The sequence below is a fragment of the Sturnus vulgaris genome, chromosome 6, assembly GCF_052056855.1.
Source record: "Sturnus vulgaris isolate bStuVul1 chromosome 6, bStuVul1.hap1, whole genome shotgun sequence".
NCBI classification, from domain to species: domain Eukaryota; kingdom Metazoa; phylum Chordata; class Aves; order Passeriformes; family Sturnidae; genus Sturnus; species Sturnus vulgaris.
In genome coordinates, this window is record NC_142248.1 from 21988591 (window position 1) to 22007448 (window position 18858).

An 18858-nucleotide genomic window follows, 5' to 3' on the forward strand; every position below is an offset into this window, starting at 1 on the left:
CCTGATCAATTTTATGGCAAAAGAAAGCAGTATAATATAAGATAATTACTTGAAAGGGTAAAAACATTTGTGCCTTAATTTTTGTGTCGGTATCAATCGACTGATTGCACAACAGGACTGGATATTTATTTTTAGATGACCAATAAATCAACATGAAGTGGCAGGATTTTATCCACATCATAACTGAAGAGGAAAGAATTTGTAGAATATGTACTGAAGCCATGGCTCATCTTTGTAGTACACCAAGTATCTTAATGTGTATTAAAAACTAATCCCCAAATAAAGTGCACTATTACTGCAGTAGCTGAATGTCTGAAACATTGGCATGCACACATTTGATGGTGTATTTCTGACATGACACACTACTGTAAACCGAAACAGATAGCAGAACCTTTCACGAGCATGACTCTACAAAAAACAGCTTGTGGTCCAAACAACTTAGTCTGTTTCTGTGAATCCCCAAATTGAGAAAAAAAACAACTACTTTGGCATTCTTCTAAAGAAGACCTGAGAAAATATAATACTTAACAGCTAAATTATTTGTAGTTAAACTTAACATGATAGTGAGAATTTACAGGGCCAGCTAGTCACAGAGTATCGTGTCTCATACCACACAAAATGCTGATTTTCATAAGAGCTCTGGTCTCAGTAGCTGCATTGTGCATCATTCCAAAAAGTAGCAGTTTCTTTAAAAGTCTGCCTTTATTATAATAAAATTGTTAAAATTTAGAGTAAAAAAACCTAGTTTTGGAAATGGTGGCATGTCTTGTGACTATTTTGATCCATTTTTTCATTAGGATTGGGGCTGGGGAAATTTAAATGCCTCGAGACTGTTGAGTCTAATATTGCACCCTGAAGAATTCTGCATATATTCTGTTGGTTTGGTTTTTTAAAAATAACATTTGTACTTATGGACAAAAAAATCCATTCCTGCAGTACCTGTAACACATTTAAGGAAGAAGCTGAAATAATGGTCTTTCTGGTAAAGGAAGATGCAAGGCAGTGAGACGTTGGCATTGGCTGAGATATTTTGTACAGTACATGTGAGAAAGTTCTTATCTGATCTATTATGAAGTCATATTGCTCCTTGAGACAAGTAATTAATTTCTTATAATCAGCTTCCATAATTAAAAGGAATAAGCTCATTTAGCCCCTGGAAAAATTTCCCAAAAAAAAGGTTAAGATTTCTCCTTAGTGATTAGCATTTATTTGCAATGAAACTAGAGTGTGAAATTGAAGTGAAACATTATTTTTATTTGCCCTAACTTTGAGCTAAGAGTTGCACCAGTTTCTTTCATTCCGCTATGATAGGAGAAACAGCTCAGAATGTTCTCACTTATCTCTCACTGCCTCTGTCTATACTGAAAGAACATTTTAAATCCAGATTGCTATTCAGCCAAGCCTAATATTGTTTCTGCTATCTTCCAATTTAAAAGATGGTTCACACTATCTCTTTGGAGAAAAATTTTGGAACAAGACAACATCTTCTTGGTAGAATAGTTATTATGCATCCTTCACCATGACTTTTGTAGCTGAAGGGAAAAATTATTTTATGTTTGCAAATGTCTTGCTCACTCTTAGCCACTAGAATGACAAAAATGGCTTTATCCAGGAAAGTTGCCCAAATGTGCAAATCAAAAGAAACCCTACTTGTGTGCTGAAAAATCAGTGTAAAAAAATTGCCATTATGTACTGCTTGTTTTCTGGAGTGAAAATTAGGGCAACAAAAGCCTAAGATGGAGTAGAGCAGTTAGCTAATAAAGGATGATGAGGTAATGATGAGTTAATATGAAGCAGCTAATTTGTCTTTGTCCATTTTAATGCTAATTTCTTTGTACCACATCATCTCCCAGACACTGTTACTCACTGCAGGGCAAACCTGGACTGAGTTGCAAAGGACCAGGAAACACAACTACTCATCACAATATGTTCGACTCTGAATATATTCTGCTGTCTGTATGAGTCTGGTACTACACAATTGTTTTCAATGTCTGTATATGCTGTATGTAGAATTTTTTTCTGACGTACTTCATAGCAGTTGTCTAATGGGATTGTTTCCAGCTAGTCTCCCTGCCTTTTATAAGTGAGAACATAAAATTATATGAGCTAGGAGCATATAAATTTAATGCACTGTTTCAGGCAAGACTTCACTTCTTTTTGTGTGGTTTTTTTTTCATATACATAATAATTGTCTATATTAAGTTGAATCTCATATGTTATTTTTTTTTTTGCCTTGTGGTATCTTTAATTTCCTCAGAGTTTATATTTGTCCCAAGTATTTTAATACCTTCTACAAACCTTTTCTGCTTGAATTTTCACCCATTTTTCAGGTCAGGGATCAGTTTATTGAGAAACATAGTGCTTAGCAGAGGTTTCTGTGAAACCCTGCTTGTGATCTTCTTTTGTTCTTCATTCCACTGTTTACTATTTCCATTGTTTGTCCATTCAAGGACCTTCCTTCTTATACCATGGCTATTTAGACTCATTTAGCCTTTGGCATTGGATCTTGTCAAAAGCATTTTGTTGGAAAACACCAGTTATATGCTTTTCAGAAGCAGCTGGGGGGTCTTCCTCTCAAAAAAATGGCCTCGTTCTGCTATAGTTTCTACAAGTTTTCATGACATAAACATCAACTGAAAGGATCTGCAGAACCTTTCTTTACAATCTGATATCCTAAGAACCAAAGCAGCTCCAAATGGAAGATCATGCACACCACAATCAGTAATTTGCCTGGGTGTATATAATCCCCAGACCTTATGGACTGGTGGTTGCTTCACAGCCTCTCCTGCTAGGCCATCAGTTACAGACAGATCCTTTGCTAAATCCTCCACTAGAATTGCCACTTTCCCCGATTTGCCACAATAATTTCCAGTTTCTGGCTGAACACTTGCCTTTTAAGTTCCACCTTTTACTTCACCTTGTATTAGAAAAAGAAACCGTAGATAACAAAGATTATGTTGGGTCATTGCGGTGTCTGAAATTCTGATTTATCCACATAACCAGGAGCTTGAACATCCATGGTTGGATTTCCACAGTTAAAAATTGATGGTCTGGCTTTGCTGCCATTAAGACCTTGAGGGCAGACTTTTTAATGGACTTTAAATCAGTCACATTAAAAATTGTAATCATGATTCATGTTAGTGTTCGTGTTTAATATTGGAATTACTGTACAAGCCTCTTTGGTCTACATCCTGATGGAATTGAGGCATCATCCTGTTCCCTATCAGATACACTTTCCAAGAGTCTCACATATGAAATAGGAGGCAGAGGAATCCTAAATGAAAAATTGTCCAATTTGTTCAGAATTTCAAATATAATCATAATAAAATAATTGCAATGGAGGTATTTTTGAAATGCATTCATGAGGAATGATATGAAGAGAAAAAACTAAACTGGGTCCATTAGAATTCAGTTCTTTCAAAGCTTTTTGAAAGAGTTTTATTTCTTAAATCATATAGGAAATCAGCAACAGGATCAGTGTAGCATGGATAGGCTGTGATATTAAATTTAATTTGCTCTTTACATAACTGACATGATATATTTCAGGATTTTTTTGTGCACTGACTTAGTTTATCTTTGTAGTTGATACAGTTAATTACTTCTTCAAGGAAAAGTATAATGAGCCTTATAACTTGGCAGAGAATTCCTGAGACTACTGTAATGGAAAAGACATTTTAACTTGTCTGTGTGATACATTCATTTTCACTGTATTTATTCAAGAAAATTCAGCATCAATGAGCTCGTTAAATCTGATGTTAAAATTTACATCATTAGATTTCAAAGTCAGCAAGCAGACAAAATTATTTAGTGATGGAGTTTCTCTGGGTTTTTTTGGTAGCATTTTTGAGATGGAAATAAATTATTTACTTGACAGACAGGTGGCTGTATAGTGATTATGGCTGATTGTAACAATATGTGACAGTAAGGGAAATTAAAGCTCATTAACATTCATTGGACCCAGTGTCTGCACCACTGATCAATGACTGGACTACTCTATGGCTTAAAATGCTTAATGATTCTTTGTTTGACAGGAGCTAACTGGTATTGGAGGAAAATGTGGCTGATCTGATGGCTGGCAGAGTGGATGTGGCCTGCACTTTATAAACAAGGGAAATGGGAAGCAGTGGGAGCAGAATGAGTGCGAGGAGCCTTTCAAGGCTGGTGGTGATGGATAAACTGCATTTTGGTTGACACAGACACTCTGTGTTCTGCATAAGAGAGTTAGCATCTGACTGAGTGGAAAAGCAGGCGAAAGTGAGATTGTCTGGGTGATTAGTGGAAGGTAATCAGCCATCTGTTAGGCATAATGCACTTACCAAAGATGAAGATAGAAAGCATATGTGTGCATGTGCTTACACAGGATCTCTCACCTTTTATGCTAGTATCCATGACAATGTAAGACTGTATACAAAGAATTAACACAAGGCAAAATAATATGCTCGATTCATCTTTTTTTTTCTCCCACCAGAAGGAATGCAAACTGGTAGCTGTGTTGTATAGTTCTTAAATGTGCCCTTCAGCAGACTGAAACATTAGATTTTGAAGTGGCAGAAATAAATTGGAGGGGTATTTTTTTAGAAATAATGGTATCATAACTCTCAGTCTGATTGTGGTGAATAAAATAAGGTTATGCCCTGCAAATGTTTAAAGATGAAGATGAAATTTTTATTGATCAGGACATTTGACATTGCATTTTCATCTATTCACCTGCAAATTTAAAATCAGCTGGTTTGTATAACTCTTCTGGGTACAGAAAAGGTTTGGCTTAGAAAAAAGCTGGAATGTGATTTAGTATGGTTTGCCCACCTAAAACTATCATTGGTGCTATCAGGATTTTGTTATGCAGAAAATGAGAGTGAGCATGGCTTTTAACTTTGATGAAAAAATTTGGCAGTGATAAAGTCCTGCTTAGAAGCAAAAAAAAATCTCTTCTTCACCTCATTTCAAAAATTATTTTTGCAAGGTATAACGATCACCTCTAAAAAAATTTATTCAGTTTTGATATGTGTTCTAGCACTTATTGTAGTGATTTATAATTCACTTTTTTACATTGTACAAAATCTGGAAAAACAAAATACTCCAGAAATACTACAAAATTTAAGGCCATCATTTAAATCGGTCACTTAAAATATCAATATATGACCCCAAAGTATGCTTTAACGTGATCATCCTTTCTTATCCCTTTTTTAAAGCAGAAACTATTTTTGATCAAGAGTGTTTTGGCAACTCCTGATTTGCATAAAACAGAGATATCTGTGAGGCTGGCTGTTGCTGCCGGGTTTGTTGTTGGTGTTTGGTCCCTCAGCGTTAGGGCTGAGCACAAGCCCATGTGCAGGGGGTGATTTTTTCCCGGTTTCCCGTTATTTCCCGGTTGGTTTCCTGCCGTGCGGAGCAGCCGCGCTCCCTCCGTGCCGCTGGACCACGGCTGCCTTCCCTTGTCCTTCCTCGCAGCACGGCTGGGTGACGATGCCTTTTTATTCTGCCAAGAATCAGTTGAAAGAAATCTGTGTCCTGGTGCTTGGATTCAGTCACTTCCAGCTGCAAGTTTCTCCCTTCGAGCATTTGTGAGCTTTTTAAAGCTTTCACAGACATTGCTAATTAGCATCCACAGTGTATTTTATTACTTCTGTAGAATTTTTTTTTTCTTAAAGTATAAAAAAATAATTATTTATTTTAAAATTTCTCTACGTATTCTTTTAATTCAAGTGTTGCAACTTGTTGTGATCTGGCAGAAAGAATGTAAAGGACTTGACTGTAAGAGCTGCTAGGATTAAGGAGGCATTAGCTGTAATGCTGGAGAGCCACTCGTAGGGAGTCAAGCACACGGTAACAAAAACCAGGTCAGCAGGTTCCTGGTGGCTGCTAATTGCACACTCAGTGCATGAAAGCTGCAGGCACGCTCTGCATGCAGCATGGGCCAGCTTTTGTTTGCTTCTGCAGGAGCGTGTTTTCATTTCTGTTTGCTAATTGCTTTAATGTCCTTACTAGAGCTGAGTCATACTGAAAAACTCTGTGAGAGTGCCAGGGGTTATTTTTTGTGAAGAAACTACGAAGCAAGCGCTGCTCTTCCTGTGCTTTGGTATCATTTAGTGATTCACAACCAACTGTTTCTCTGATAGGCATGTTTAACAATAAACATCCAGAAATGTGGTTTACAGACCACATGTGTTTCACCAAAATTTCACTTTCAGGAGGAAATAATATAAAGAATATGTTTAAAATATTGAGATAGTTTTGGCTGTTAGAAGAGATGAATGATATGCTTTGGAACTGGGGCTATGATCAGCAACATCTCAGACAGAAATGTTATTACACTGTTTTTTCTAACAATTTATGTTGAGTACTTATGGCAGCAGAGTTTAAGCTGAAAAATAGGCAATGTAAAGAGATGAACTTAAAAAATACTCAGCATCCTGAAATGTTAATTTCATCCAGCTTTGCTGTGGAATTTTATTTAACACCATTTAATTAGTAATTTTTCAAAATTTGAGTTAAAATATTTGGAAATTGTACAGCAGGCACTGAGAATATTTTGGTTCTTCTTTCATTTCCTTTGCTTGATTGCACTGATAGAAATTTTTGTTTTGAAGTGCCAAATTTTTTTAGTGTTAATATTTAGTATAACTTTAATATATTGTTTTGTGAGCATGACAGATGTGCAAGCACTGATTTACTAAATAGTGGCAGGGTATGAAATAAAATCAAATTGACATAAAATATAATTTTTTGGTCCTTCCTGGCTATGACAAGTGAAATTGTGACTGGGTACTTCTTTGATACTCTGCCTGCCTGCAGGAGTGGTCTCTGGATGCTGAGACTCCACATGAAATATTTAGGAATATAACTCAGTAGTCACAGTGTTGATTTGACAGTGAAAGGTCTGTTTTTTTTTCTACAGTCTTATAGATTTTATATAAAGTAAGTAAAGTTGTTTGGGGTTTTTTTTGGTTTGTTTGTTTTTGTGGTTTTGTGGTCTTTTTTGTTTTAGTTTTTTTTTAAATGAATGGGTTTATGCTGGGTTTATGACAGCCTTCTTCATGTGCAGTGCTCATGTAACTAGAACATACAGAGGAAGAAGTACAAAGTAAAATGTTTTACTAATTTACTTTTTCCAGTGGGTCTCATAAGTGTATATAGATGGCACAGCACTTGGGCTATCTTAAAGCCACTTTGCAAAATGATGTTTTAATTTTAGGTACATGTTTTGACCTTGGGAATTGTTGTATCTATGCTTTGCTAGAGTTGCTGCCTATTGCAACTGTTCTTAATCTAACAAAACTACTAGAATTTAAAGTTCAAAATTAAAATTAATAAGTCAATCAAATGTCCTCAATAATTGCTTCAAGTTTACCTGCAAAAGTTTTGTTGTACATGATCAATAGACAAGTTGGGAAATTTAAATAAATGTTGAAATATTCTGTGTTTAGCCTTAAATTTCAGGCCATGGAATATGTTCCAATATGTACTAGTTTAGGAATACTAGTCTGTATTAACTTGTGGAGTTCAATAAAGTACTACAGACTTGGTCACTGTTCATTTATTTATGTTGGAGTTGTAAAAAATCAGAACCTATTTTTCATTAATGAGAACTATAATTTCCAAGGTGATTGGAAATTAGATGAGAAATTAAAATTGGAAATTAAAATGAGAGAAATGCAGTATTTGTCACTTTTCTCATACAAAGATAGTGTTCAAATCAACAAAGTTATTCTGAAAAAATGTATTTAGTCTTGAATTTCCAGTGTAGATTTTTAGGGTGAAGAATTTATTTAGATGTGCAATACAGACATAATGCACTCCTTATCTTTGAGCATTTTGTTGCTAAATTTGGTCTTAAAACAGCGGCGTGTTTTCTTTTTATCTTTGCAGCTATTTTTGAAAGAAGTATGGTTTAGACTTTCACACGTTAGCCATGGAGGTAGCAGTGTCTCCCATGAGAACACAAGAGCTGGATCCGATGCCATCTGATGCCTCTCCCATGCTCATAAACATGACTCCTACAGTGGAACAAGAGGGGGCAGGGGATGTCATGAAGGACCTCGACTCTGGCCAGCAGTATGAAAAGCCCCCTCCTCTGCACACCGGGGCTGACTGGAAGATTGTTCTCCACTTGCCAGAAATCGAGACCTGGCTCCGGATGACATCTGAGAGAGTCCGGGATCTGACCTACTCCGTCCAGCAGGACTCGGACAGCAAGCACGTGGATGTGCACCTGGTACAGCTGAAGGTATGAGGAATTTCATATCACAGACTTCTCAGTGAACGTGTCTCGTTCAATTCTGCTGTTAGTAAAATAAACTAAAGGGCTTTTCCTAATTGCTGAAGCATGTCTGATGGCCTGTGTTAAAAAGTGAACAAATCCTTTTAAGGGAGATAAGAAAAATTACTTAATTGTCAGAATTTTTGCAACATTATTTGCTCGTCACTTAATTCAACAGTCATAACCATATTTATGAACATGCTCATACTGCAAAAGCAAACAATAAAACGTTATCAGTAACCTGACTGGACATCTCACAAGTGCCCAGAAATATTCCTGCCGATTTTAATGGGCTTCTGTACCTAAAACTCCCAAATAAAATTCCTAACATTCCAGAAAACTGGGCCACTCATTTGAAATTCAAGGCAAAATTCAAATAATTAGTGCCTGGGACTATAAGCGTGTGTTCATTTGCATGGCCTGGTTTGCTGCAGCAGATGAAGCATGCTTTTGAAGGTGGCAATCTCCAAAAATAGCACAAATGTTATCTCTTCAAACTGAGCTGTCTTCAGAGCTGCATTCTGAGGCCTGTTGATGTGAACATAATCTTCCTTCATACTCATTGCAATGGTATTTTGTTTGTGTTTATTTTAGGACCGTAGCTGTAAGCTGTCTTAAAATACAACACTGTATACTAACACTAAACCAGAGTGATTGTACTGTAACCAGTCCTGCTCAAATAGAGACCTGAACTTGATTTTTTAATGGTCCCAACATTTTCTAAAAAAATTTAGGGTAGACATTGCCAGCTTTTGGTAAGAAGAAAGGACTAAATCTGCAATGTGCAGTAAGATTTTAGCAGGTAGAGTAAAAAGATATTTCTGCAGGCAGACATGAGGAATCTTGCTGGGCTTGGTGCTGGTTCTGATCTGGAATTGCTTGTGGCTTTATTAGTGCAGTGCTGAGCTGAGACTGGAGGTCTGTGGAGCTTGTGGGTGGTGTTTGCACAGAGCTTTGGGCTGGTTCAGAGCACAAGCAGAACTAATTGGTGCCTGCTTATGAAACGAGAATATTCTGTACATACAACTCACCCTCATATGCCCACTAATACATTTTATTTATAAATGGAAGTCAGTGAATGAATAGCATTCCTTGTGGTTTTTCTTCTTTTTAGAGTTTATTTGTGAAGTCACAACAGTCAATGGGAGTTCATAAAATGCTTTCCTAAGGGTTTTACTATGTAAACAAATGAAGCAAAGTTTTAACAAACACATTGGGAGTACAGAACTTCTGTAACCTGCTGACCTTTAAATCTGTATACAGACAAAAAGAAATATGACTGTAGAAACAAGTGTTGTGAAATTATTTTACATTGTATAATATAATATAGACTTTATATAAATTTTGAGTAGTTTATCTACTATATAACTAACTAAAATTAAGCAAAAACAAAACAAAAAATCCAAACCAAACAAAAAACCCAACTACAACTTCATACAGATATTTTTTTTTTCTTTTGTCCTCTGATAATATTCCTGAGGGGCTACTTCCTAGAGATGTGTGTCCTTCTGGAACTGTTGTACCCAGGCTTGACAGTGGGCTCGGTGTGAAGCTTGGCTATTGCTGAGTAGACTGGAAAAAGTGTTTCACATATCTCTCATACCAGTTTAGTCTTTTTTTGTTTTCCAAAACAGCAGGAGGTGGTTGATTCAAGTTCAGTTTGCAATTCACTATAACTTCCAATCTCCTTTCCCACAATATGTTTTTTTCACCTCTCTCTTACCCATGAAATTTTACATGTGCGATTTTACCTTTGTCCATTATTAAACTTTTTCTTTTATCTCATCCCACAAGTATCTCCTCCAAGAACACTCATTGTCTTCTTTCTGCTCCTTTGTCCAAATTATAATGAGAAAAATGAATTATACAGAGTCTGGATAAAAGTCTATAATATTATGGTTTCTGAATATAATTTTCAAAACACATATGTAGCAGTAAGAAAAATAATTTTTCATTTTCTCATAGTTTGTTTTCCTCAGCCAGGAGATGTCCAATTCCATTTTCATGAAACTTTCTGTTTGTTTTGGATGCTTAGGGTGAATTTCTTTCCTCTGGCTGTCAGTTGGATTATGGTGATGAGACTGGTTTGGGGATCCAGGCCATAGCAGACTCTTTATATTATTCCTTGGAAAAATTGCTCAGCACACAGATCATCTCTTTCTCTTGTGAAAATTTTCTCAGTATATCAGTTGCAGATCTGTCTGTGCTTCTGCTCTTTCTGTAAACAAGAGCATTGCTTCTTTTTTGTGGCTTGTTCCCTAGGGATTTTGGTGCTTGCTGCTAGTCTCTTTCCTTGCTACATGACTTAGGGCTTTACAACCACCACTGATCCTTTGAAAATACTTGTCTCACTCTGGCAATGCCCTTTCTCAGAACTAGCCACATAGCATGAGTGGGAGGTTTTGCTTATGTTGTCCCTTGGGAAATTTCCTGGAAAGCTCAGCTTCACATGAGTGCTTCAGGAAGATAGTTGGATGAACCATAACTCTTCAGATTCCAGAATGCCCAATTTTAGTCATTCATCTGGCATCACTCTTAGCTCAAGCTGTTCTATGATACTTTTACATCTCTCTAACATATTCAGTGTAGCTGTTACCAATTGCAAATATTGCAAAAGAGATTTAAAAAATGATGTTTTTGCTACAAGCAAATATAGAAGTGTTCTCTGTGTCATTGTATTGTCTTAAAATGCTGAGGTGCTTTTATGATCTATTTAGTTTTTTATATTTTTGGTAAAATATATTTGTTTTTACAGCAAAATCTTTCTTAGAAACATTCTGAGGTATAAATTGGATTCAGCTTCTGTTTTGCTTTACTTTATATCCCTTAACTCTCACAAGGAAGAGTCTACTGTTTCGAACTATTGATAACTGCTTTCTACCTTTTTGGAAAAAAACTAATTTAGGATGATCTAGTGTAATCTTCTGTGTCTGAGAAGATTGTTAATTTCTAACTTATTTTAGAGTACAGCACTCCACTCCTCCTTTGTGACTTCAGTATCTGAACCATATATTACATGTTGACATAGCAACAAACACAATTGATGCTCTGATAGTGTCTTTTTTGCAGACGCTGATGTTGTCTCTCTTTCCAAGTAGAGATTTCAGTCATCTTCTTCCAGGATACCTGTGTCATTTGCAAACATCTTCTGACTGAATATCTCATCTTTCCTCTTGACTCCTACCACAAAATTTCCGTGAACTTTGGGTAGAGATTAAATATCATGTGACCATTATCCTTTCACTACTTTTCCACTGTAACTACTTTTTTGAGGGACAAAGACATTTTAGTTCCTCTTTTTCCTTGAATTTAAATCCTGGCTGAGCGGACAGTGTGAGAAATTATCAAAACGAGATATTAAAGTGTATTAGAGTGTAATATATCTGCAGTTACATACAGGTTATTCCTTTCTCCATTACTTTATGAGCATTTTGAAAAAAATGTAAAACCCAGGGTACAGTAGATATCTTTCTCATCCCCTCCGCTTTAATTATCTTCATAAAATTTTCCAAGTAGTTTAGTAGGCCTACATTTTTTAAATTCTCAGTTTTCTCCTGTGGCCTGAGCATACTCCTTGATTTGGAAAAAAGTCAAGGAATAGCAGAAATAGATCTGTGTTTCTCAAATGCTTTCTGGTGAAACAATCAGATTGCTTAGAAACCTTCCAACTATTCTGGCAGTTATACAGTCTTGCTCAGACTGAATTTTTTATGGAAAAAGATGTGACTTGTTTACCACATCTTAATATTATTTATTACACTAATAGCACACCTGTCAAAGTCATCTTGGTTTTGTATCTCTTAGAATACTCTTCTGCCTAAGAGAAGAAAAATAATTTTTCCCCAGTGATTGTCCTAATCCCTTGCTACATTTTATCAAACATAAAGGCTAATGCTCCATTCTATGCAGAGGGCAATCCTGGAGGCATTGGACACGCTCTTCACTTGCCTACCAGGTCAGTGCCTCTAAGGATGAAGATGATGATCAAGCCAATTTTCTAGGTACTAATTAAGTTTAGAAATTAGGTGCAAAGTTACTTGTCAGGATTTATGGCAGTCTGAGCTCAGAAATGCAAAATTTTAGGCAGTGAAATACTTTCATTGAAATGATCAACAGAAGTGTTCTTGTGATATTTAGACAACTACAAGCTAAATGGTAACTGAGCAAGGTGATGCAGGACTGTGCTTTGTATGAACACAGAGCATATATATTTTACTGGAGATTCAGTTGCCTTCTAAAGAAAGCTGGATCAAATTAAGATAGACTGCTGGTTAGAATAAGAGGCTCAAAGAATTGGGACCTAATGAAAAGTAGAAAAAATTGAGAAACAATAAGAGGTTCTTATCTGTTTCTGAGTAGAGAAGTGAGCACTACTTGGTTAGTCTGCTGTTATCTATGTATCAGGGGAATAAAAATAGCTAAAAGCTGGAGAAGCCTTAACTGGTAGCCCCAGTGATAATGGAAGATCTGGCTTGCATAATTTATCAGGATAAATGAATAATTTATAAATATTGCAGCCAGCATTCTGGACCCTTTTAAGCAGACTTTCTTTCTGAAGATGCAGGAAAGGTGACCAATAAAAATTGTTGGATTTGGTGTTCTTGTAACAAAGGGATTTGAATATTCCTTCAAGTGGTAGAACATCAGTACTGGATATTCCATTTGGGTTTGGGCAAAACAGATTAAAAAAAAGAAAAAAAAGGCATATACTACATGATAGACTCGAGGCCCATAGGCATGGCCTTTGGAAAGGAATTTTGAACAATGTATGGAGTATCTAAGCTCTCCCCTTAAAACAAGGGACAATATGAACAGCTCCTTTAATCAGCTGGAGTTTCTACAAAGCAAACACCTAATGATATGCTGAGCGAAAATTCTCAACCTGTGATATTTCTTCCAAGGATAGAGATGCATTCGTTAGTTCTCAGTGACATATTTGGACATAGAAGGGTGATGTGTAATACAGGGAGTTTGCAGTTACGAGTACAGCAGCATCTGCAATGCTGTGAAGGTCTTAAGGTTGTCCTAAAATGGACATTTAGATTGTTCAGCAGTCAGGAGACTCGGAAGAAAAAGGTGAACACTTGCCTGTGTTGGGAAAAAAAGAAAAAGTGGGTCCTCTACCACTCGCAATTTCTTCTAGTTCTCAAATAAAAACTCTGCAAAATCTTAATTTAATTATTTACACATTTGAAGCATATACTTACTTCAAAATTTCTGCTTTAGATGTCACCAAGACATGAATGCATGTAAGTGCACTTTGAATGAATACAATTATTATTCCTTCCTCTCCTCTCTCCATATTGTTTCCACGTTAAAATATGCTAATACAGGCTGTAGAAATGAGCTAATATGCTCTACCAATGGTCTCTGGAGAAATAGTAAAGTGACTATCAGATTCCAGCACAGATGTTGCCTATTACAGTGTCCTCTAGCCTATATCTTAGCCTGATTAAAATATAATTGTTGACTGGATGCAATGATAAATTTCATCATGATGAAAAAAATTCATATGTCAAGTCGTTGGGAAAATTCATTAACAAAAACATTTGCTGAGAGAATGTATTGACTTGTTTAGTATTTGTGTATGTGATGATAATAACACATATTGATGTTCAGATTCCCTAGAAAACCACAAATGAATATTATTTCGATGGTGTGAGTAAGATTTAGTACTGTCAAATTTTAAAATGAGAGATCATTGACAGTCTATAATTATCTTTATTCAAAAGTAAGTAATGGGAATTTGTTATGATAGCTCTTTGTTTCAATAATTTTTAAATTAATATCTATGCAAATATAGATGTGTGTGTAAGCAAAAGCAGACACAGAAGCAATGCCACATAAATCCTAGTGGTGATTTTTAACTCGATGATTAGTATGAGAATATATATTACGAGGTAGAATGATATGTATTATAATAGTCACCTATTTCTGATCTGCATTGTGAACTATGATGTTCATAGATGTTTTCTTGCTTTGCATATTTCAGTAGTCTTTCTGGCAGTATTTCTTATCAGCCATTATAAGCACTGGATTTGTTACTTTTTCAGTTTATAATTACATGTCACTTATAATAGATATCCAAAAACTCTAATATGGCATAAGAGAACAGTCACAGCCAGGCACAGAAAATTGCACAAAAATGTAAGATATTTTTGAGTTTGTTACATTTTGTTTAAAATTCCCTTATGAGCTTTTATTATGGGAGAGTTGACAGAAGAAATTTCAGGTTATAGGATGATTGCTGCCTGAATGCCAAAAAAGCAACATGAATATCTCAATACATAACAAACTTGCGTTTTAGTAAGAACTAGTTCTGAAAGTTGGTGATTTTTAAACATCCTCGGATATTTGCCTCTTGCTTTATGTTAATTATTCCTCAAAATGAAATCCCTTTTTCTGTAGTTAACTCTTAGAAACCCTGCTGTGAACTGATGTGATTCCTTCATAACAAAACAAACAGGTTCTATGCATTTTCTTGTGGAGAAGGCAAAAGGAGAACTGATGCCTGCCAGTTTCTCCCTGCAAATGATTCCCTGGAGAAAGACAGCAGTTTTCATGTAGACAGTTATGATTCTAACCCTTGCATTTCAAAAGATGGAGCATTTATTTTTTTGGAAGTGTTTCCATTTCTTTTTGGAAAACACATGTAATTCCAAAGGCATAAAGCAGCACTGCATTACAGCACTACTACTACAGCAATTATAGCACTCCAAAGTTCTGTCAGAACATTTATAAGCTTTCACAAAATATAAAATCTACTAGTAGTACATTGCAATTTCCCTTTCCCACTGAGCAGTGTACTTCCTTTTCATAATCTGTGTTAGCTGAAAAAAGGTATCGTATAAAGATCTGAGCCAAAATCGTTTATTCTCCTCAGCTGGCTCTGGAGCTGTACATGCCCTTCACTGTGGTTCTATATTTCAAAAGGGACTTGAAGCAAGCTTCAAGATACAGTCTTCTCTTTTGGTGTGGCCTTTCATCTCTCTGTGCTGAGTACATTTGCTCCTGATAAAAAAACCATGCAGATATTCCACAGGCAAGAAAGCAAGTTTCTACAGAATAGGTCCTGTAGATTTAATCATAGTTTGTCTGCAAATATATGAGGGAAAGATGATTTTACATGTGCATTTCCAGTGTGATTGTGATCTGAAATTATGAAATATGTTTTTTTATAACTGACATACATATATAGGTGTATGTATGCATATTTGTATGTGTAAGTTTGTAGTACCATAACAGAAATACAGTGCCACTACTACCTCAGCATTTTCATATGCACTTATTCCTCATGCATTTCTGTTTTTTCTCAAAAATTCTTCTGGATTACCTGCCCTATATATTAGAGAAACTATACTACAGTTCACTGTAGTGCACCACTAACGTGTGTAAGACCTCTGTTTACAGTTCACCTTGTGCTTCATAGATACTGAGAGGTTACTCTATTTGTCTGTTTATACACTGACAGAATAAAATCTCCTGATGGGACAGAATATGGTGAGTACTCTTTGGGAAAAAGAGTTATATTTTAAATGGTCCCAAATATCTCTACTTTTGGGTACAGTAAAGTATCCAAAAGACTCCACAAAATCAAGAAATAGAATCATATTTTAAGACCATTAAGCTGTGTGGGATGAGCAAAGTGGTTGATACACCACATAATCAGCTTGTATGAAAGGTACGGCTAACATCTCTTTCTGCATCCCAGCGCAGTCCAGCAGCTGAGCAGAAAAAGTCATCAAATGGAAGTCTGCAAAATCATTAGCCAACTATGCTCTAACATCATAGAGCTGAGATACTAAACTGGACATTCTTACTTGCTCTTCCACAGGTATTTTGAGGAAGAAAGCAAGGCTAAAATCCTTTTAATGAAATCAGGATTTTTAGGCAATAAATGAATTTTACAATCTGGACATTTAAGAATATTATCAGATACTATCAGGCTCATGATAAAACAAAGGGAAGAAGGATATTTCCAAGGGCAATACTGTAGGATTTGTACAGACATAGTCCCACTGTAGCTAGTCTCTATTTTCTTTGCTAAGGTCATCTGCCCTTCTTTTATACAGTATTTATGGGGACTTCCCAAAAGTTCAGATGCCTGGTTTAACTGAAGACAAAACCGTTTACTACACGTTTGTTTATCTGTTATCAGGTACAGGATCCCTTTTTCACTCAAGACTAGGATTTTAACTTGGAGTAGGTAGTTTTGCTACATTGGATTAAAATACTAACTTTTACACAGTAAAATGGGTAACCTCATATGTATTATTACAAATATAGCCTTCTCTTCAAAGAGTACTTTAAGTATCCAACTTGTTTATGAACATAGATCAGCAGTTTAGAGTGAGGAATTAAAACCAGAGGTAAAGAGAAGAATACATGGGAAAGGAGCCACTCTCTTTTCTCCAAAGGAACATTGCATTTCTGGTTACAATAGGATTGTTTGCTTTCAAAAACATTGCAAGATAGTAAATGCTGTACTACTTTCAAACATCAGGTAGAATAAGGAGTGATGAAGACATATTTTTTACCACATTACAATTTAAGTTATATGCTTTTGATCTTCAGCTGAGATCTGCAAGAATAACTTCCCTGTCTCAAATCTGTTCAAAATTCAGTTTTGATTCTAATTAAGAATGAAATATTTATAGTATCTCTCAATGTTGATTTTATCTTTTTTTTTTTTTAAGTTAATGAATAGCTGAATCACCAAACTAAGCATTTGAGTAGCAAAGACTTCATGGTGATCTCCACTCCAATTTAAATTACTGTGTCAGGTTTGTTGTTACAGTATTTGGGTGTGATTTGTGAATTCTGATTAATTCTCAAATATTAGATGGATTTTCTTTGCTGCTGTGTTATCTGATATAGGAGACAGCAAATCAGAATGAAAGAGCTACACTGTAAGTCATTAATGAGATTACCAAGGAAAAACTCATGTTATATAGGTATCTTACAAACTTCTGAAAAAGACGTTTTCCTTTATTCACAAGAACACACTCCCCTGTTTAATTTTCCTTTCAGCTATTTTCAGGTTCTCTCTCTCAAAGTTTTTGTCTTCCAAAACTCTCATCTGATTCCTGTCCTTTTAAATTTTCTTCTTCCCGTTTGTCCTTTGCTGAAGCACAGTGCTGAGTCATCTGCTGCCATGCTGGATTGCTGCTCCAAAATCCCGTTTCCTTTCTGAACCTGCACCAATGCCACGTTCTGTGGAGAGAGCACATGTTTAAAATACTGCATTAAAAATGAAGGAGGGAAGTAGATGACAGTACTACACATGGACCTTACTTCTGTGTACAGCTTTTTTTTTTTTTAATCTGGTCTTGTGTAATGTCTATGACCATAAAAGTAAAAAAAAAAAAAAAAAAAAAAATCAGTTTAAAGTGTTTAATATGTTTTCTAGAATGCTCAAATCAATGAATGTATAGGTTATGAAGGTGCAGGACTTTCTTTTAGTTCAAACAGTTTAGAGTGTGGCTGTGGTATGTTCCCTCAGCAATCCAGGTAGTCAGCACCTGGCTTTGTGTTGCCACAGTCCTGCATTACTAGAATGTGACGTTTCTGATTTTATTGGAGGTTTTATTCTTACTTTTGTTAGTTCCCCTATGAAAGATGAAGATTCAGTTGTTATAATTGAATGAATAATGACTTTGTTGCCTTAATGATTGAATAATTTGTCCTTGAAGAAGAAATACAGAGTTAGCATTTATGGAAAGGAGGTGATTTCATTTTGGCAGCTACAGGAATTTCTAAGAATTCTCCATTAAACAGCAATTAATTAATGCTTCTTTGAAGGCCTCACTTCATTGAACTGTTCCTGGCCGGACAGTGGACTTTGCTCTCTTGCAGAACCAGTTGAAATTGGCAAATTATCCAGCACATAGAAGTCTACTTATCAAGGCCAACTGAACAGAAATAATAACAATAATAATAACAAGAAAAACAACATCAGTAGTAATAAATTAAAAAAGAAATACAAAAAGTCAAAATCTTTGCATTTAGTAATATAAAGAAAGCCAGGAAACTAATGGACATTTAAGATCTAGTTTTGCAAATGCACACATAGGCAACTTTGTACTCCTGAGAAGCTGTTGAACTTTATGGAAATACAGAAATGGGGAGTTTAATAACTCATTTGAATTACTTTTTAACGTTTAAATAACATTAATAATGTTTGTTTAATTACTTCTGTAACTAATTTATTTCATTGTATTTCTATTAGAAAAATTACCTTCACAAGGTACAACTATTGTGTTGTACTATTGCTTAAGTGATAAGCTTAAAAAATTACTTTGTGTGTAATTAATTGCATTTATTATGTATTTCAGTTTTCTTCTTATTCCTTATTTCTATTCTTACTGCATGGGCAAGAAAACCACACAGAGCATAGTGTCCTAGAAAGCTAAAACTTATGTTAAAACAACGAAAAAAAACAACCAACGAAACAACATGAAAACCCAGAGGCCCTGGGCAATAGTCTTTAGTAACATGCTTAGTAACTTCAATATTAAAAAGAGCAGTGAGACATTTCAGGTCCAGCGGACATCAGAGGCAGCAGCTTCTGCTGCGGCTGTGCTGCAGCACCATCTAGT

General features: G+C 35.6%; 1 protein-coding gene across 4 annotated transcripts in view; it reads left to right on the forward strand.

Annotated features, from left to right (window-relative positions):
* The window catches only part of AKAP6 (A-kinase anchoring protein 6), a 256922-nt gene that overhangs the window by 40068 nt on the left and 197996 nt on the right, over nucleotides 1-18858 (forward strand). For 3 of the 4 annotated variants that reach the window (XM_088167270.1, XM_088167271.1, XM_088167272.1), the window contains exon 2: nucleotides 7870-8227. In XM_088167270.1, coding sequence (XP_088023396.1) covers nucleotides 7913-8227 — 315 coding nt within the window. In that variant the 5' untranslated portion in view covers nucleotides 7870-7912. Of the gene's footprint in view, nucleotides 1-7869; nucleotides 8228-18858 lie in introns of those variants that run through there. The other variant, XM_088167274.1, reaches the window with a different exon arrangement.